The sequence below is a fragment of the Melopsittacus undulatus genome, chromosome 2 (genome assembly GCF_012275295.1).
Source record: "Melopsittacus undulatus isolate bMelUnd1 chromosome 2, bMelUnd1.mat.Z, whole genome shotgun sequence".
Lineage (NCBI taxonomy): Eukaryota > Metazoa > Chordata > Aves > Psittaciformes > Psittaculidae > Melopsittacus > Melopsittacus undulatus.
The window spans coordinates 67,864,003-67,884,822 of NC_047528.1; the positions used below are offsets into that span (position 1 = coordinate 67,864,003).

General features: G+C 41.9%; 1 protein-coding gene across 1 annotated transcript; it reads left to right on the plus strand.

Annotated features, from left to right (window-relative positions):
• Positions 1-2,185: 2,185 nt before the first annotated feature.
• On the plus strand, positions 2,186-20,613 carry RP2 (RP2 activator of ARL3 GTPase). The gene is made up of 5 exons (XM_005151401.3): positions 2,186-2,362; positions 11,149-11,814; positions 13,403-13,517; positions 14,682-14,767; positions 17,993-20,613. Exons 1-5 carry the CDS (start codon positions 2,216-2,218, stop codon positions 18,074-18,076), a joined length of 1,098 nt encoding a protein of 365 aa, XP_005151458.2. The 5' UTR covers positions 2,186-2,215; the 3' UTR covers positions 18,077-20,613.
• The last annotated feature ends 207 nt before the right edge of the window (positions 20,614-20,820 follow it).

Below are 20,820 nucleotides of genomic sequence, written 5' to 3' on the forward strand. Positions count from 1 at the left end.
TGGGGCTTCCTCTCTCTTCTTCCTCTTCTGCTTCTACAGCAAGAGTGTCATCCTTAATCTTATGCAAGAGGCCTCCAAAGTCTTGCAAGTGGCTATGTGCGGAGACAGTGTTCTCACAGGAGAATGGATATTTGGTACATGAACTCTGAATAACTCTGAAAGATACATCAAGGCCATGAGAGGCCCGAGGAAGCTTAAGCAAGCAAGATAAGAAGAAGCTGGAATTCACTGAGTTATGAGAAACTGTGGGCTGTTGGCAAGCGTTCGAGGTCAAGTTCTCACACCTGTGCTTAACCAATTATATGTTAGTCACTAAGGGTCTTCAAGACAAGTATCCAATCATGATATGCCGAATTGCTGTAGGTGTGTGTAAGCAATAATATATAGGGAGTTAATGCTTTGCAATAGATGGCTTTTTGTCTGATCATATTGATCTCTGAGTCCATTCCGCAGCAGCTATGTACTGGGTGTAGGTGGCTATGTGCTGGGGGCTGCAGGTGTGGCCTCTGAGGAGAGGCCAGGGGTTGCCACACTGGACACAGCCACTTCCAGATAGCTCCAACAGACCCACCACAGGGCACAGCTGAGCCCCTCAGTGACACCAGTGGCACTCTCTACCAAAAGATGCTTAAGAAAGGGCAAAACCAGTACATAGCAGCGTGAGAGAGAGGAGTGGGGGATGAAAGTGAGGAACAACAGTGTGAACACCAAGGTGAGAGAAGAAATGGAGGGTGAAGGTTTTGGAGCAGAGGTTTCCCTGCAGCCATGGAGAGGACAACAGTGGAGCATATATCCACACTGCAGCCCATACAGAACCCTATGATGGAGCAGGTGGATATTTTCTGATGGAACAGCAGCCTCTGGAGAGCTCACACTGGAGTGCTTCTTGAAGGACTGCAGCCTATGGAAGGACCCATGCTGCAGCGAAGCATGAGGAGGAAGGAGCAGCAAAGAGGAGCAGGGACAGATTAATGCAATCCACATTCCCCAACTTCTCTGCACTGCTTGAGGTATGCTGGTGAGAGGTAGAGGAGTCGAAAATGCAGGGGTGAAGTTGACCCAGGGAAAGTATTGTTTTCATTTAGGCTTTGTTTCTCACCACCAAACTATTTTTAATTGGCAAACAATTTTCCCTAAGGCAGGTCTGTTTTGCCTGTGTCAGTAAATGGTAAATGATGTCCCTGTCTTTATTTCAACCCACAAGCTGTTTCATCATTTTTCCCCTGGTCCTGTTGAGGGGGCCAGTGACTGAGTAGATGGGTGGGCAGCTGGCCAAAGTCAACCCACTACTGGGTAACAGAGGCTCAGAGGCAGTGCTGAAGTCTTTTCCCTCTACCCCAGGAATTAAATCTGCAAAATCTTAGGGAAAATGTCTTTAAATGGCTGGACAGTCTGATAAAAACTGTGATTTTTTAAAAATGTATTTATTTAATTAATTAATTTAATGTGGAGAAAGAGTAACCCCAAACAACAACCCACGACCCACAAAGAAGGCCCAGCTGCTCGCAAAGAAAGGTGTAGAGCTGTAGGACACTGCGGGTTCTCATGCTGCCACTTGCTGCTGGTGCTCTGAGACACTCACAAGAAGCCAGGGAAGCTGAATCTTTTGGTGCAGGCCCCTTGGAAGCATGAACAAGGCAGCTATAACACATCCAGAGGGTGAGGCACCTGCCTACAGGATGGGTTGCTCTGGCAGAAGATGACTTGATGGGGTGGTTGGTTTGTATTTACATACTGCACCTGACATTTTGCTTCTGGTCGGAACTAGATGATCTTTAAGATCCCAAACCGTTCTACAGCTCTGTGACATCCACAGGGGAACCCGCGCACGGCCTCAGCTGGGACACGGGCTCTCACAAGGCGCAGCTGTTTCACCCCGTTAGGGCTGGTGGTTCATAAGCGGTTACCGACCCCTCCGACCCTGTGCCGGGGCAGGTCGGGGCCGCTCCCGCGGTACAGGATCACCCTCACCGCTGCGGGAGAGGGAGAAAGCAGTCCCTGAAGCCCCCTTTTCCGGCGGGCCCCTCAGCGCTGCGCTGCCCTCCCGCTGTCAGACACGGAGGGGGTGGAAGTGTTGCGGTCGCTACGGGAGACGGCGAGAAACCGGAAGCGAGCGGGGCGGGGCGGTGAGGAGCAGCGCTGGCGCGGGCTGCCCCGCTCCCAGCCCTTCCCCGCAGGCCGGCAGGGTGGCGGCGGTGCCGGTGCCGGTGCCGTCATGGGTTGCTGCTTCTCCCGCCGCCGCAAGCCGGGCCAGGATGGGCAGCAGCAGAAGCAGCAGCAAGAGGCGCCGGGGGGAGCCGGCCAAGACGAGGCGGCTGGAGAGGAAAAAGCGCCGCAGTACAGCTGGGACCAGCGAGCCAAGGTAGCGCCCCGGCTGTTGTCCCTGCGCTGGGCGGGGGTATTGGCTGCCGGGTTGTGGGGCAGCGCCTGGCTCCGTTCTGCCGGCTGGGATAGGGGAGGTGTGGGGCTGTAGCCGTGGCAGGGCCCCAGCGCCGGGCGGTGACCGCTGGACATAGGGCAGGAAAGGGGGGGCGGCGGTTAGCTAGTTCCCCTCCCTTGGTACCACTATTACGGCTCTGTCCGCGCAGTTAAGTGCGTTTGTTAAGCAATTGAGAAGTATTTAGCCTAAGGATTTTACCTCCGGTTGCGCAAGCGGAGAGGGCGGTGTGCTGGGTCCTGTGGCTCGCCTGTGCGCGCAGCGGTGCTGAGCTGACCGCGGCTGTGTCGGTGACTGCCGCCCCGGGGTGGGACACACACCATGGCGGTGTCCGTCAGCTGGAGCTGGGGCAGGCGCTGCGGGTGGTGGGCCTGTGTCTGTCGGGCAGGAGCGGACTTTGCCGGCCTGAGGTGAAGTCCCCGCTCCTGGTGCTTCAGTGGAGGTATAGAACTTGTGCCTTGGTTGTCAGTAATGTTTATTCTTCCCGCTTGGGTGGTTGGGATCTTTTTGTTTAGATTGTGGTTTTTTGAGCATTTTGGGGTGTGTGTTTGTTTTTGAAAGCGATTGGAACTAGAATTACCCTACCAGTCCCTGAAGTGACAGAAGAAGACAGATCCACCCCTGTGCTGTTTCCTGACCTGTTGAAGGCAGCAGGAAGATTCAAGTGCTGGATTTAATGTATCTTTTACCACCCCCATTTCAAGTTTCACTTCTTCATATGATGTTATAGCACTGCTCCCCTCCTCTCCACTTGCCTTTGGGGTGGCAGGAAGGGGAAAACAGCTGTAAACTCAATTGATGCGGTTTTAACAAACAAAATCCTCAAACCTTTAGGCCACGTTTTGCAAGTATAGAAAAGAAAATGCGTTAACTTATTTGAATGCTTAGCTTGTTTTTTTAAACATGGCTTTAGGGTGTCCCTGAAGTCTTCCAAGTAGATTAAGACAAACTGAGATTGAGAGAGCTCGAGAGCATGGCACGTGACCCTGGGGAATTGGTTCCTTGAGGATAAAGATGGCTGATCTGTGTTGGGCTTGTTGCTTTGACTTGCTAGTGGATATTTGTAGTGCAGCGCTGTTTAGAGAAGAGGAGCATGGCAACCTGTTACTTCTATGGAGGCTTCTCCCAAGGAGAGGGCTGTATTGAAACCCTGTCTTAGAGCAGAAGAAGAAATCTTAGTTCTGTGCAGAAATAATTTACTAAATGAGCATTTGAATTATTTATTTATTTATTTATTTTTAGAGCAAATTTGTCAGCTAAAGCTTCACAGATACGAGACTTGCAACCCAATCTGCTTAAATGGTGCTAACTTCTGAAACTAGGAGGAGGAAAGTCAGGACGTAGGACCACTTGATTTAGAGAACAGACAGCCTTGTTGCTAAGGAGATGTCCATTGCTGATGTGCTAGAAGTAGGTTCAAGCTAATGGACAAGGCTATTGAAGCACCAATAATCCATTTCTGTGGAGAAGCGGGAAAGCAAAGCAGGTAATATATTGCATGTACAACAACTCCCTCCTTTTCTGTAAAAGACTCTTAGAAACCGGAAGAATCTGTGAGCCTTGGCTGTGCTACTGAACTGGGGAAGCTGACAAATTAGCTGTTTGATTTTAGTACTATACAGCTTAGGAATGGCTGTTTTAAGCACATTTTCTTTTGTTCTTTTCAGCCTTATCTTGCACTGGGCTTTGGGGGGCTTATGCTTAGTACATTAAACCAGGAAAGCATTCTGATACACTTGGTCTTGGGTAAAGGAATGCTGAGCCCTTAGTGTGCTGAACATGTTGATCCCAGTTTGTATTAAGTGATACTATGTTAATGTGGTAACTTTAAGTATTGCCTCTGATACTTTTAATAATGTCTTGATACACCATTAGGGTTGGGAGTGGGTTTCTCATTTTAGTCACTCCTACCCAGTGATGCAGTTCTGGTTACATAGTGCAGTCCTTCAAACATGTCTGGCAACTGCCTGCTGTTCTTCTAAGCTATCCTCTGTACATTCTTACCAGTGGGTAAGTCTTCCTACTCAGACATTCCAGCTGTCTTCCTGTAAACTAGTGACCTGCTGACACTCTCACTGTAGTGAGACTGCTAGCTGACAGCTGTGCTGTAAAAAGCTCTGATCCTGAGTAGTTCCTCCAGTTCTGCTGGAGGAAGAAACTATTTCTTCTGCTTCTGAAGTAGCTTTGCTACTGTAGTCTATTTTAATTATGTTCAAATGACAAAAGTTTATTAGTATTGGTACTGTTTGCTAGTGTAGACCTAGCCAGAGTAACATGACGATATCCTAGTCATATTATCTATAATGTAATATATAGTCATATGTATGTATATATGACTATGTATCCATATATAGTCAGTCTCCAGAGAATGTTGCAACTTAGTGCTTAGGGGCACCAAACCCATGCGAGTATTACAAGAGATTGTCCAGAAGGACCTTGACACATAACTGCTGTATAATAGTCCCAAAAATGGACCATGTGGTAGAAAACTTTAAATACAAAATGTTATAAAGTGCTGATAGTTGAATTGAAATAAAGGCAAGTATATGAATTTGAATGGCCTTTTCAGATTACTACACGTCCTCATTTAAGTGAGGACAGAAGCCTCTGTTTTTAAAGTATACAAAAATTAGTCAAGTTTAGGTTGCAGTGCAAGTCTGTTGACATCTCTGTAATGCTTGCTGACCCCTGGGTTCCGAGAACTGAGTAAAGATTACTTGTGGTGCAGTAGAAGAATCAAAGGATCAGATGATCTCAAATAGAAGGGAAAAGGATGAATATTCAGTTTCTCTGGGATTCTTAGTCCAGGAGACTATGTACAGCACAGTTATTAGAGTTTGTTATTACTGCATTGCATTATGGGGACTTGTTACGTGTTGATGCCATTAGGCTGTTATGAGAGTCTTCTTCAGTCCAAGGGTGAGAGAGGAACTTGGTGGTGCTCAGCCTTCAGCTAGGTTTCCACCTGGAATGTAAGATTTTATTTCTGCTCCTGGACTCCCTTTTCTTTTCCTACCTGACTACCTTCTGTGTGACAAATGTTTACATGTGTGAGCAGAGTGATGACTACAGCACTAACTGAATATGGGTACATAGAGATGGGAACTGGGGGTTCATGTCTTGTTATGGCAGATATACCCACATGCTATGACCTTTTCTGTGTGAGAAGGAACACAGAAAGCTTCATGGTCTTTTTTGCTGTTGTCTCATGTTCAAAGAAATGGGATTAGGTTTGCAATGGCATTTAAAGCTTAGAGGGACTTTCCTTCCCAGATGATCCTTCCTTTCAGAAGGAACAAGTATGGTTTTGTTTTTTGTCATTGACTTGCAACTTGACTGCTTTGGTTGATAGGAAACACACAGCTATCATTGCTGCTTGTGATGGCTGTATTTAAGCAGTTTTAAAACCTCAGAGGTTCAACTTTCTATATAGACCATGGTCTTTTGTTATTAACCTTATGTTTGAGGACTGTGCTAAAATGGTCTGAGCTGATGTGGGCATTGTGAACTACCTAGATCTCATTTAGGTAGCTGCTTTATATCTTGTTATGGAATATAAATCAAATAACTTTTCTTTTTTCCCCTGTAACTAAACAAATATTTTGTCCTTAAATTCAAAGCATCTCCTTTATGCTTCACAGTGCACCAGAACCCCTGCTGTGTTTCTCAAAATGTAGACTATCAACTGAGAAAAGGTCAGCAGGTTCATATTAAACAATATTTCCCAGGAAGTCAGATATAGTCATGTGGTAGCTTCCTTTCTTCTTCCTCTTCTATTTGCTGTATTTGGCAATGGTTTGCTGCTCAGAAAAGTATGAGTATGACCAGTTTACACAATTACAGGTACTCTGGAAGAGAGGGATGATTACAAAGAGTAGAATGAAATGTGCATTCAGACTGTTGTATTGGCCACGTTTGAAGTCAGGTTGTGCAGGAGATGCTCCAAGATTAAAATCTGTATGCTAGTGACTGCAGCTTGCACATGCTGTCCCTCATTCCACCTTTTCTTGTTGCATAAGAATCTAGAAATCTGCCAGAGATGAGTAACTTCAACAGTCTCCAGAGAATGTTGCAACTCAGTGCTTAAGGGCACCAAACCCATGCGAGTATTGCAAGACATCATCCAGAGGAACCTTGACATGCTTGAGAGGTGGGCCAATCTAGGCCTCATGAAGTTCAACCAAGCCAAGTGCAAGGTCCTACACCTGGGTTGGGGTAATCCCAGGCACAGCTACAGATTGGATGGAGTAGAGATTCAGAGAAACCCTGCAGAGAAGGACTTGGGGGTGTTGGTCAATGAGAAACTTAATGTGAGCTGGCTTCAGTGTGTATTCGCAGCCCAGAAAGCCAACCGTATTCTGGGCTGCATCAAAGGAGCGTGACCAGCAGGTCAAAGGAGGTGATCTTGCCCCTCTACTCTGCTCTCATGAGACCTCACTTGGAGTATTTTGTGCAGTTCTGGTGTCCTCAACATAAAAAGGACATGGAGCTGTTGGAACAAGTCCAGAGGAAGCCACGAGGATGATCAGGGGACTGGAGCACCTTTCATATGAAGATAGGCTAAGAAAGTTGTGGCTGTTCAGCCTGGAGAAGAGAAGGCTGCGTAGAGACCTCATAGCAGTCTTCCAGTATCTGGAGGGGGCCTATAGGGATGCTGGGGAAGGACTCTTCATTAGGGACTGTAGGGACAGGAGAGGGGGTAATAGGTTAAAACAGGGGAAGTTTAGATTGGATATAAGGAATAAATTCTTTACTGTTAAAATGGTGAGGCCCTGGAATGAGTTGCCAAAGGAACTTGTGAATGCTCCATCCCTGGCAGTGTTCAAGGCCAGGCTGGACAGAGCCTTGGGCAACATGGTCTGTTTTGAGGCATCCCTGTCCACGTGTGTTCCTTTATGTTGGGGGAGGCAGGTTTACTTACTTCCTTCAAAACAGAGTGCAGGAACAGTTACTTAACAGTTACTTCTCTTCAGAAGGAGAAGTTCAGAGGTACCAGAACTTACAGATTTTTTTTTTTTTAAATTTGGCACTTAAGCATGTCCTTCTAAACTGCTCTGCTCTAAAACACCTCTGAAGCAGCAGTAGCTTGTCCTACACAGTGGCCTTTATAGAGATTTGTGAAACTTCCCTTCCACCTTGCAATTTTATTTAGGCCTAGGTGAAAAACACTGGTTAGTCAGCTAACCACAGCTTACAAGCAGTTTCAGATGAGAGTGCTTGAGAGAGTTGTAGTTGAGTTTGATGGTAAGAAAAATAAATCAGCTTGTTGTCAGAATCAGGAGCTCAATTTTATTGCCCTGACATGAGCTGCATCCTGCCCTGACACGACTCTTATATCTCAGTTTGTTCACCATGCTAAGGAGTTTACTGACTACAGGGAGATGATCGCTTCCCTAGTCCTGCTGGCTATGGTATTTCCAGTGCAAGCCAGGATGTCATCTGCCTTTTTGGTTCACGCTCACCATCTCTGAAGTCTGCACTGTCATCAGCAGGTTAATATTAAATCACTGTGTCCACCTTCCTTCCTCTGACAGTCAGCGCTAACTGTTTCTTAAGCTCTGTCTTTGCAGCGCAGCAAAAAAGCAGGCTAGAAAGACCAACACCAGCAGAAGAAAGTAACCTCTGCCGCCTCATATAACCACAGTCAGGGCTTTGTAGATCTCTCTGTCTGTTCATCTGGGCAACTAATACTATAAAATCATACGCATGTTGCAGGTCAGCAAAAATCTACTGTTTGATAACTTATCTATTTATCCTTTGCATTTGGATAAAGCTTCAAAGAACCTTCTCCAAATCTACCCATCCCACCCACACAATTGCTTTACTCTCCCACCCCTCAATACATTCCTATGTTTTTTCCTCAGGCTGGTATAAGTACAAATGATGACAGTGTTTATAGAGGCAACTTGCAATGCTTTCAGCTGAATTTAAAGAGTTTTTAGAGTAGATATGGGTCATGCAGTAATAAATATGGGCATAGTTCAAGAGTTGAAACCTGGTAACAGAAGTGCTATGTGCAGGTTCAAGAATTACTCCATAGAGGGACCTAAACTAATCTGATATGATGACGAAAAAGTAATCCCTGCTTGGACAATATTCCTTCCCCTCAACAGAGGTATTCAAGTCTCATCTTGGTTATCAGCAATGACACTGGTGATAAATTTGTTATGAAGGGCTGAAGGACATATTGTAAGGAGCAGGGATTTTAAAGAGCAAAAAGGGAGAGAAGTGAAGACAAACAAAAATTTGTCATTGCTGCTTTGAACTCTAGGAAGCTCTGCTGCAGCAAGGGCAAGGTGTATTAAGTAGCTTTCCTTCCTGTAAACACTTGTCTTGCAAGAAGGTCAGAGACCAGACATGAAGGCTGTAGATAACGTACATCTATTCAACCACCATTGTGCAGTTTACTGGCACTAAGACTAGGGAGCTCCCATTTGGAAGATGACTCTGAAGTACTAGACATTCAGTTTTCAAGTGGCAACTGTACTTAGAATGGCTGACGATCCCAACAGCTTCTTGAACTCTTTCTGGTATGGCTTCATATCTTAACAAGACTTTCACTGGGTCTGTCAGAAAAAGAGTTTCAGTCAGCAATGATATGCCACCACAAATCTGAGAAGTTACTGCTGTACTTAATGGATTATGGTTCTCCCCTAGTCATCTCAGTCTAGTTAGCTGAGCAAACAAGAATTTGCAGAGTCTTTCTAAACCGCTTACAGAAAGGTCTTCTCTTTTAAATACTGTTCTCAAAAAAGTAATTCCCTGTCTGTTTAATCACAATAGACGGTGTGGTTCAGGTCTGGACTTATATACAGCTGATGACATCCAAGAGTCAGATGCTGACCCAGTGACATTAAAAGCTGCAGCTACAGGATAGACACACAGACTTAAGAGGCTTTATGTGCTATTTTTGTCAGTAGGGGAATTAACAGAAAGAAAACAAGCAAGAAAAGTGCATTCCTAGGCTTAGACACTTCTGCATGTTCATACTTCATAGAATCATAAAACAGTTTGGGTTGGAAAAGACCTTTAAGCTCATCTAATTCCTAACCCCCTGCTATAAGCAGGAGCACCTTCCACTAGACCAGGTTGCTCAAAGCCATGTCCAATCTGGCCTTGAACACTGCCAGGGATGGGACAAAACTAATAGAAATATCTTATATATGGAACAAATGTAAAACATTTCATGAGACTTAAGACCTTAGAGGGTTTGAATCCTTCTACGTGGCTATTCTGCTACATGTCTATCCTACTATGTGTAGTATGTGGCTGTCTCCATGATGCGTACCTTATCATTTGAGCTTCCTAATTTTGCTTGAAATTCTTCCAACTGACTTTTCTGGATGTGTTCTAGTGGTATTAAATATGGTTGAGGGGAGATTTCCAGGAAGCCATCTTCATTGTCTCAATTTGCATTTTATTTGGAAGATTCATCAGCTGCAAACTTACTTTCCTGTCCAGAGATCTGATATGTTGTATATAAAGGAGTTGGTGGAGCTAGTATCTTAGCTTCCCGTAGCTGTTCTGGACTAAAGCTACACAGGCTGAGCTGGTTTAGTGGATGTCTGGCACTAGCCCATCCTGGTTTATGCCTTTTTTTTTGTCTCGAAATCTCATGCAAATGTTTGAAATACTGGGGAGGAGGAGTTTTTTACAAATTTGGCTATACAGAAACTTTTGTAATACATTAACACTGACTATCGTGCAGCAAAATTTAGGGCCCTCAGGCAGAAAATCAGAAGCAGGTTTGTGAATTGGTTTTGTATTAAAACTAGTTCAGGTACTTGTATACTTCTAAATGCTATTTTAATAAGCTTTCACAAGAGGGCAGAGTAGAATTTGCTCTGGGAATTGTAGTTGTCTTGAGATTTAGGTCTATCTAGAAATGAGCTAGCTCAGATTCCTTTGGTGTTAACTACAGCATGGGTTGTATTATTCATGCTGTCCACCTGTATTGCAGACCATCCTTGGCATCATGCGGCTCTTCAGTCCCTGCTCCTCAATAGAGAAAGCCACAGCCTTTCTCAAGTGTCTCTCCTTGGCAGTGGGATGCTGGGTCATGGAGGAGCAAATGTCAGTAAACGTGCCCCTGCACCACCACTGCCAATATTTGCCTGTTGGTTGTAGCTAAAACAATCACGCAGCTGTTGTTAGCCCAGGAATCTTGTAGCTGTTAGCATAAGATAATGCTGTGGCACAGATAAGTGAGGTCTTTGTAGTTTGCAAACATAATAAAGAAGATACTGCTTAAAAGCAGCAGGGTTTCCTTGCAACATCTTGAGATGTGGTAAAATATGACTGAGAAAGCTACTTGAAAAGGGAATACTGTGTATCTGTATGAATCTGCAAGTTTGTTGGCCATTTCATTTATTACCGTTATTATTTTAATACCTATATTGAAACAGTTTAGAGGCCACAGAGGAAAATAGCTGCCCCTGCCTCCTTTCTGTATTAGAGGACAAACTGAGTTAGTTGAGTTTCTTCCTGGAGCATCTCAGAAGTATAGTTTAAATTCTTCATTGTGCATTCCAGTAGTTTAGATAAAAAACTCTGCTTTTAATCTTTCATTGCTCTTCAAAGAGTTTTCTGGCAGGTTATCCTGTACAATTCAGTGCTACCTCAGTTAATACAAGTGAATTCACATTTAGCATTATAATAGTCTCTGTGTGGGGAAGCTTTCATGTTTTGTCTTTTTCTTCTTCCTTCTTCAGATTGACCCCAAAGATTACACATTTTCTGGACTTAAAGATGAAACTGTGGGCCGGCTGCCTGGCAAAGTAGCAGGGCAACAATTCATCATTCAGGACTGTGAGAACTGTAAGATCTACATATTTGACAATTCTGCTACAATCACTATTGATGACTGTATAAACTGCCAAATCTTTTTAGGACCAATAAAGGGCAGTGTGTTTTTCCGTGACTGCAAAGATTGTAAATGTATAGTGGCCTGTCAACAGTTTCGCACTCGGGACTGCAAAAAGCTGGAGGTATTTTTGTGCTGCGCCACCCAGCCCATTATCGAGTCCTCTACTGGTATGAAATTTGGATGTTTCCAGTACTATTATCCTGAGCTTGCTTTACAATTCAAAGATGCTGGACTGAGTATCTTCAACAACACATGGAGCAACATCCATGACTTTACCCCTGTGTCAGGAGAAAATAACTGGGGCCTTTTGCCTGAGAATGCTGTAGTCCAAGATTATGTTCCTCTGCCCAGCTCTGAGGAGCTGAAAGCTGTCAGAATTTCTACCGATGCTACAAGGAGCATAATACCAGTAACTCGAGGGCAGAGACAGAAAAACAGTGATGAATCGTGTTTGGCTGTGTTTTTCGCTGGTGACTACACAACTGCAAATGCCAGGAAGTTAATTGATGAGGTGAGCAACATTTGTCTTCATTCAGCTGTTTGAATTTCTAACTGAACTTGCCTCTAGACAGCCTCTGGTGCTCCCTGAAGGGAGAACATGGAGACCCTGCTTGTCTACTAACCATACAACTGCACTGTTTAAAATCTTAAAGCAAGGTAACAGACTGGATCTGATCTGTTGTTTTACATCGGACATTCTGGGACTAGCACGTCTATCCTGTAATAGTTCCAGTGTGCTTTTCTGTTACGGCGCACACCAAAGCTGTGTTCTGAAGAAAATGCTTAGTTGATGAACTTGGCCAAGTGTAGAGAGTGATAGGCAATGCCTGTGAAAGGCAAAGAGCCAATTAACTTGTTAGCTTGCTGCCCTGCAAGTCACAGCTAACAAAACAGCCTGGCCTGAAAGTTAAACCAGTACTAACAGGGACTTTAAAAAACCCCAACATGTTAAATTGTATTCCCCCTGCCACCCAGTACTGGAATTTTTCTCTGGAAGAGGCAGTGAGTGTTTGTCACAGCTGATCAGCTGTCTTCCATTACTTAAATTGCTGGTGCTGTCTCTTCCTTTTTTTTTTAACTTTGAGGCAGCAGCTCCAAGCTTGGCAAGATTTGGGGCTTTCCTGGGGCTAGAACCTGGGAGTGGCTGGCTGCTTTTAGCACCCTGGAGTGCCAGGGATGACAGAGCAGAACCAGTAACTATGAGCTACAGCTTCCGACAGAAGAGGTATCTGCAAAAGCTGCTGATCTCAGTGCTGTACGATCAACAAAACAACCGATGGAGTCCTTTCCCTTGTGTTTTAACCTCAGGGAAAGAAAGCTGTGGGGTGTTTCCATGCTCCTCCTTCACCCCACTGCTCATTTTTTTTTATGAAACTGAGCTACTAACAGCTACTTGAGTGAAGGGAGATAATGATACTTATGGGTATCTGGAGAAGGAGTAGCTGTAGTAAAGAGGATAATAGATGTGTTTTGTTAGTAGTTCTTTAGAAATTAGAGTTAAGACAACACTAAAAGCCTAGTTAGTGAAATTCTGTGGAAATCTTGCAGCCTGTAGGTTAATAGATGCTGTGGAAGTACAAATACAGTCGCCCCTTCTCCACATGCTTTTAGTTTTGCATCAGATTTGAAGTAAAAAAACTGTATGTGTTCCAAAGTTTGTAACTATTTTTCCAAAATGGAAAACTGTAGCAGTGGATAGATGAGAGTTTGAGCTAATGCTTGACTGAACTATCACAGACTAATGAGAACTAACTGCTTGACTCCAGATGCTGAATGCTTTTAACTTCCATTAGTTTCAATTTATAAGAGATTGTGAGGCAAAAAACACAACCCTGGGCCATCATATAAACCAAAACCATTTGCATTTACTCCTCTAGGTGCACTAGGCCAGAGGAGAAAATCTGGATTAATGGAATGAAAATAAACAGAAATCTAGAAAAAGCAATGGCTTTTGAAAAAAAAAATGAAAATGGGACCCTTTGCTCTGTGGCTTGATGTGTGTGTGTGAAAAATGGGTCTATTCCAGTGTAATCTGGATATTTGAGCTGAATTCTCTGCCTTAAAAGTATTTTTAACATGAATTCTTTCTCTGTTAACAGATGATTGGTAAAGGCTTTCAGCTGGTACAGACTAAAGAAGTTTCCATGAAGGCAGAGGATGCTCACAGAGTTTTCCAGCAGGTTGCATCAGAATTCATTCCACTCCTTGAAAAAGGTGAGAGTATGTTGTTTGCTTTCCCTTGATACAGGTATCTAGCTGTCACTAGAGAGTTCTGGAGAAGAAAGAGGAATGAAGGACAAATTTGTGTTTCAAGGGCATAATGTAAAGCCAATTGAGATGAGTTTTGGAAGCCTCAGTGAGGTCCTAAACTAGCCAAAACCCCTGAAGGCATCAGAAATGAGCTATTCCACGTGTAATTTGTGGCTCTGCCCCCCATCTAGTGGTGCAACCGTATAGCTCAGGAGCAGTGGCACAAGCAGATCTGTCAGGAGTGGTCAAAGTTCACCCTTTTAGACTATTTCTAACTTCTCACCATTGCTGCTCGATACCCAGATGTTCAGTTTTTCCGTATACATGTTCAAGCAAATAGGTATAGATATGTATAAAGCAGGCAAGTGTTAAATTCCTGGTTTAACTGGTGCACTGTCAGAGTATTTCAGAAGCATTTTTATTGATCTGACTGTAATTGTTTTTTGTCTCTTCCTGCAGAAGTACTGACATCTTGCCATCTGTTATACACTAAAGCTCAATATACGCTCCCAAACTTAGTAGCAACGTTCAGGTTTTTTCATAGTAACATAAGAGGCCGACAATGCTCGTTGCAAGAACAGGCCAAAAGTTACTGTACTTATCAGATGGCAGTCTAGTTTAAAGGCTATTTTGCACCCATGTGAGAAGAAATAACATGTTCAAAATGAAACCAGAGAAAGGGGATCTGCAAATAGTGGGTGAGAACAAGTCTAAAAATCAGGCAGTTTGCTATCTTGGGACTGAGGCAAAAATGCCTGAATGACTCAGTCCAACTCCAGATGTCAGTGAAATGGCTCACTACTTGAGCAGTATAATCTGACTCACTTCCATGATGCCCTGCACTCCTTAGTGGTTTTGTGCCATTGCTGCTGTTCAAGAAGTAAAACTGGAATTCTGCCAGAATCTCTGCAGAATGAGCATGGAATTGCAGATATTTTGTTCTCAGATGGCACTGTACTTTGAAGCTATGGTTAAGTGTTTTTAATTCTTTATTTTGCATTATGGCTGCTCAAGCAAAAACCATAAAATACCTCTTGCAGGCTTTACAATTCCCTGTGTGTTGAAAAATCTACTGTTTCAATGCCAAACTTAAAAGTAGTATTGATTCTAGATGAAACTATCTTCTAGGTCCAGTGGTTGCTTTGGAGTTTAATGGAGACGGTGCTGTGGAAGGATGTCAAAGCATTGTAAATGATGTTTTCAGTGGGACCAAGGTAAGCTGCTGTATTGCTTTATTAGCAAAAAATGTCACAGAATGTCTGGGGGAATTAATGGAAAAGCTATAGTGCTGTTATACTGCATGGTCTTTTTAGGTTTCTGAATAGTAAAACCTGGATATCCTATTTTCTGTTGGGTTTTCTGTTTTGGTTTTTTTTTTTTGTACTCCAAACTCAAGTTGATTGTCAGAGACAAGAAAAATTGCTCTTGAAAGAGAGTACTAAATCCCCATCATATCAATTGGAGAATAGAAGATTTCCACTTCAAACTGTTATTTCACATAATAGTGAAAACAAGTTCTATAAATATAGTAGGGAAAAGCTCTGCTCCAAGTCTTATGCTGAAGTCTACTTTGTGATGTTCTAGTCTATTAAATCCTGACAAAGATAATATGATGTGATTTCATCCTTTTTCAAGATTTACTTTTGCAGTGCAGGATATTGCAGAATGCTTTCCTTCAAAGACACCACACCTCCTCTTTGCTTGCTGTCCCCAGTTCTCTGAATGGCAATAGTTTTGAGAAAGTTTCTGGAAATTATTAGAGCACTCCTGGTAACAAGAAAGTGACAAACCCTATGCTTTCAAGCAGCTGCTCGAAGAAGACTAGAATGTCTGAGACATAATGTCCATACAGCAACTTCCTGTCTTTTGGTTCCTTTGAAAGAGTTACTAGGAACTAGACAGCCCAGTTTCTGGAAAAGGAACTATCTTATAATAAGTAATCTCAAATGCAGCTGATGTTTTTGCTTTTTTCGTGGTTGCTATTGCACGAGCAAAAACCTGATGTGTAGCAGGCCTTGATTTGGCTGTCAGTCTGGAGAATCCTAGAACTACATTCCAGGCAATTCTTCTGACCCAAAAGATATCACTACAGATTTTACCATAAGAATGGCCTCTCAAACAAGAGCTTACAGTGCTGGTTTGTTTGGTTTTTTTTTTTTTATGTCATGTTTTCTTTTTCCATACAGAACAAAGCTGATACTGGGTAGGTAACTCACTGGTTCTTCTTGACCTTTTTCTCTACTCAAAGACTGAAGTGATATTGATTACTAGAATAAATAAAGTTTCATATTTTCCTCATTGGAAATGACTGGTGTCTGTTCATAAGAACACTATGTCCTGATCTGAAAACCAGAAACCTCAGCATGTGTGCTTCATGCTGTGAAGTAAGCATTGTTCTTGGAGGTGATTGGTAGTGTTTGGGTTTGGTTTCAAGTATGAAATTACTTACTGCATCTGAATTTAAAACTTCTGTTTACAGCCTGGTTATGTAGTAAAATCTGCCTCACTTATAAAATACTTGCTGCATTGAATTAAGAAGCAGAACTTCAGTCTTCCTGAGAAATATATATCTTTCTTTAGATAAAATGTAACTCCAAAGCTTCTGATAAAACCTAGGTTTGTGCATGGATCCCTAGATAATGGGATATTATGAGTATACATTTCTTAAAAAATGCATTTCTTCCTTGGGGCACAATCTAGAAACAATTTAGGGATTAACAAACTTCAGACTTATTGCTACCAGAAGGCTCAGGAATGCTCTGTAAAATGGTTTCACTTCATTCTTGGCTGCCCTTATCATGTTTGAGAGTTGTTGTAGCACTCAGAATTATAGGAGTTGTTGTAGCACTCAGAATTATAGGTATCCTTGATCAAGAAACAACAACAAAAGCTCTTAGGAAGACATGTATCCTGTAAGACTTTGCAGGAGCTTAATCTGTTTTTAAGCAGGTGGCTGCATTTGCATTGAAAACCACTGTTAAAAATTATTGATTCATCTGTTAATAACCTTAATTTCACCAGGTTTTTGTTCCTCAAATAAATCTAACTTTAGGTACTCTAGTAAGGGTAGAAAAGTTCTTCAGCAATAGTACCACCACAGTTTTTTGAGCTGTTTGGTAGAAACAACATGTTGCAAGGAGAACTCTATGCTCTGCACTGAAGTAGACTTCCTATTTGTGTGGATTGGGAGTGTCTGCACTCTTTACCTCTGACATTCTTTCTGGTCTGACTTTTTTTGGCATGCTTTCTCATATTGTTCCTCCATCTCATCAATTATTCATAAAATACTCTGCAAAATGTAAATCACAATATCCTGGTATTGAGGGGTGCTGAAACAAGGTATTTAACTGTTATGACTATGGTACTGATTGCTGTCACACCAAACAACTGACAAATAATGAGTAGGTATTTTCAAGTCCCTTCAAATAGAAGTCTGCCATGCATTCAAGCACCAGTCTAGGAAACTACTTGCTTTGTGGTGGTATCTTTTTTTTTTGTTTGTTTGTTTGTTTCATTTATAAATTTACTGGGCAACAGGATAGTCATCTTAAAACACAATTTCAGTACAAACAAGTTCCAGTAATTGTCATCATTTACAGTCACATGGTGTTCTGAGCTAAAGCAGAAAAGTGATGACTGTTGTAGCAGAGTCATCTGGAATGACCCATTCCTGCAGTCCCAGATCACTTTGGAATAGCTCACTTGGCTGTGCCAACACTAGTGTGCTCAGAGAGTGATGATTTTCTCTTGAGGTATAGAAAATATAAGATATTAAGAGCTCCAGTTTTTGATTGAGGCTGTCACACAGATTGAGGAACAGCCACAACACTGTCTGTTACACTGAACTATTTGGGCATTGCCTAAGGCATTTGTAGTTGATACACTGAAAGCTTTCAAAGATGACTGTCATGGAGCTTGGACTTTCACATGTGTTGATCAATTTTGCGATAAGCAAATGTAACTGAAGTTATAAAAAAACAAGTAATCATCTGATAAAGAAGCAGCCGAGTTTTTGAGGGGAACAGAGTGCAAGGAAGGCTCTTACAGACTCTTTTTGTTAAAGGAAAGCTTAATGATAGTCTAAAGTTTTTATGTTTGTTTCCCCCTGCTCTCTCCAAGACAGAGTTTGACTTTACCTGGCAAAATACATTTAAATGGGCACTCTCTGAAGCTGTGGCCCCTGAATAGTCAAGCCCAAATTTTCTAATTCTCATCATTGGAAGGCTAGGGTTACAGCAGCTAGCATGCAAGTAGGAACAGGTGACGGTAACAGAGTGCATGGGGGCTGAGAGAATTCTAACACTATTCTATCACACAGTGGAACCCAGCCTCTCGAGAAATGCAAATAAAAAAATAACAATTACTGGCTCCAAATGAGCAAAGAGTACTTGAATGTGTTTATTAATGATGTGTAATTATTTCCTTGTTTAATAAAACAGGTTTTTGTATCAGAGAGCAAGGCATCAGCATCTCAAGATGTAGACAATTTCTACAACTTTGCTGACATGCAGATGGGAATGTGAAGTTTAACATGAAGGTGTTTGTTCACGTACGGTTTGTCTCAGCACTTGGATGTCACTTATCTTGAATGTTGCAGTAGTATCTGAGAAGTTTTGTCATTTGGTTTTGTATTTCTTATATATCCTTTTATAAAGCTATTGGTGGTTTTCATACCGCATTACCTGTACTGGAGTAAATGGCATAGCTTCCAATGTGTGTTGTGTTTGAAACTTACATTTCAACTCCAGAGACAATGGAGGTTTTCTACTAACTTTTTACAGTGATTTCTAAACTTCTGTTGACACTTGAATACTTCTTATCAACATCTAATGGTAATACACATTTGAAAAGTGCAGTGCTCATACAAATTTGATACAGTAGTAATTGTTACCTTTATTGCAGACGTGTTGTTTAGAAAGTGCATTTATGTGAAACTCACTGCTCAAAACTCCCACATGCAAATTTGTCTTCACTGGGGGCCAGAGAGGAAGCTGTAGTCATTGACTTTTTCTGAATGCCTAGTCTGAAATGAATTCTTCTTGTAGCATGCTTTCAGAAGCAGTGCGTGACTTATAAAATGTACATCTGGCTTATTCTGCTTCAGCATCTTTTTTGAGTAGTTTGCAGCAGTATTTATGCCGAGAGCTATCCTAACAGTGTTGTGATAAGTGAGCACTTGGCAGGCTCTTCTGCTTTGAGGTGAATTCTGAACATGAGTGCTCTACTGAAGATGCTCCAAGGTCCACTCAGGGTCTCTGGCTACACAACTTCCTCTGGTAATCCTAAGCTGTGTATGGAATATACACAAGGTTCCTTGGGACTTGGAGCATTAAGTTTCTGGTGCTGTTGTTTGCTGGAAGGGCTATATAGCAACCAGGAGTCAGAGAAGGGCTCTGATGGCATTAAAAGAACTCTTTCTTTCTAGACCCCCAGGGGAAGGGTGTTACACTCAGCAGTAGTACTGAAAATTTGGCTGCAAAGTACTACATACTGCTGTAGGGTTTATTTTGTGTTGATTCTTAAAACAGACCCGAGAAGTGCTAATAGCGTTCTGGGAAATACATTTGTTCTGTAAGGATGCTTATTGCTGTGTAGTACATATTAGAATGCAAATCTATATGAATATTAAATACATGATTGATTTATTTTTGTACATTACATCCTTACTGACTTTTCTATATGTACTTAAAACTTATGTCAAAGTTTACAAGCCCTCTGTAATACTTGAACAGTTTGCATGTGCAGACATACAAAACCAAATTTCTTAATTAAACCAGTAGCTTGCCAGTTTATGTAGCCATTACAATCCATTGAATGGACTGGAGCTGTGTTGAGGTGCTAAAGCAATAATTTCCTTCTTGTGGTCATCTGTCACAAGGGGAGATGTTGTGCATCTTAACTGAAAATGAGTTTTGACTCATCAGTTTGTGCTCAAGCTCCAGAAGTGCGTGGCTAAAAACACATCTCTCTACTTTTTCAGAATTAGCACATGAAAGAATGTGTTCTCCTGAAATCTGTGATTGTCATGCCCAGAAAATGTTCTGAGCTGTTGTTTTATTGCTATTAGGCAAATGCTTGCCATTAGTTTAAGCTATGTATCAAGAGTATGTCCTTGGGACCTCTTGTTCATGTTATCATAGATAAAATAAGGAAGACTGTCTCCTGAAGTTGACAAACCATTGGTGTACTGAAGATAAGAAATATGCTCACTTCTGGGAGATGCTTTTATTTGACAAAGCAAAATGAAATCAAACAGCCACCAGAATTTGACTGGTAGCAGAAATTACCACTTACTTGCCCTTAGCCAGCCAGGATTTAATTTTCTTTATATATGTGTGAGGAGAGGCTGTGAAAAGACCTAAAAGTCTTAGATCAGTCTCTAAAGTACTAGCACAACTCAACAAACACTTGCTGGAATTAATCTAGACACATACAGTAAATGTTGGGGTTTTTTTGTTTGGTTTTTTTTTTTTGTATGGACAGAACATTGTGTCATGTACTTCAGAACTATCATTGTGTAAGTTGTCTAAGAAGTGCTTATTGGACCATCTTGGTCTCTAAATTTGTACCTGTAATACTTCTAAATTTATATGCTGACACATGGTTATATGTATGTTCATAGTTTTATTTTTTATATCATCAACCTGCTCTGGAAACAAAATGCCGAATTGATCTTTGTGACTACTTTTGCTGGGGGACAGGATGATTAGTTAAAAATTAATCTAGGCTAGAATCAGTGGAAAAACTTCTTAAATGCTAGGAAAGAGCAGGGTATTGCTTTTTTTAACTTTTTTTACCTTCATAGCCTGCTTACCAATCTGAAGAGTTTTTAATAAAAAAAAACTAAATAATGAAGGACTTTCTTAATTCAGTTATTTATCTTTTGATTTCAGTTTCTTGCTAACAGGTGTTAAGAACACTTCTAGCTTAAGCATCAGGTATTTTATGCATTACAGAATGGTACGTGCTCCATGTAGTCTTTGTATGTTTGTTATATAGCTTTTTATGTAATTTGTATTGCACTGTGAATGTGATTCATAATAAACATTGTACATCTAAACTCTGGATTCTGGAAGACTTTTTAAAGTTATAAAGTATTGCAAACCACAAGTACATTATATTGAGTATAAAAACTGAAATCTGTGTTTAAGTGGGGACTTTAAATAGATACAGCTAATTGAAAATAAGCTTTAACTCTGCAGTCAGCCATCCTCCAAAAAAGGTGAATTCTTGACAGCAGGGATTTTCCCCCAAAGTCACTGAGGAT

Bases quoted from the DNA above. Each gene is read 5' to 3' on its own strand.
- RP2 (XM_005151401.3), top strand. From the start codon at position 2,216: ATGGGTTGCTGCTTCTCCCGCCGCCGCAAGCCGGGCCAGGATGGGCAG. The intron at 13,518-14,681 runs GTGAGAGTATGT...ACTATCTTCTAG, and splicing joins CATTCCACTCCTTGAAAAAG to GTCCAGTGGTTGCTTTGGAG. The intron at 14,768-17,992 runs GTAAGCTGCTGT...TTAATAAAACAG, and splicing joins ATGTTTTCAGTGGGACCAAG to GTTTTTGTATCAGAGAGCAA.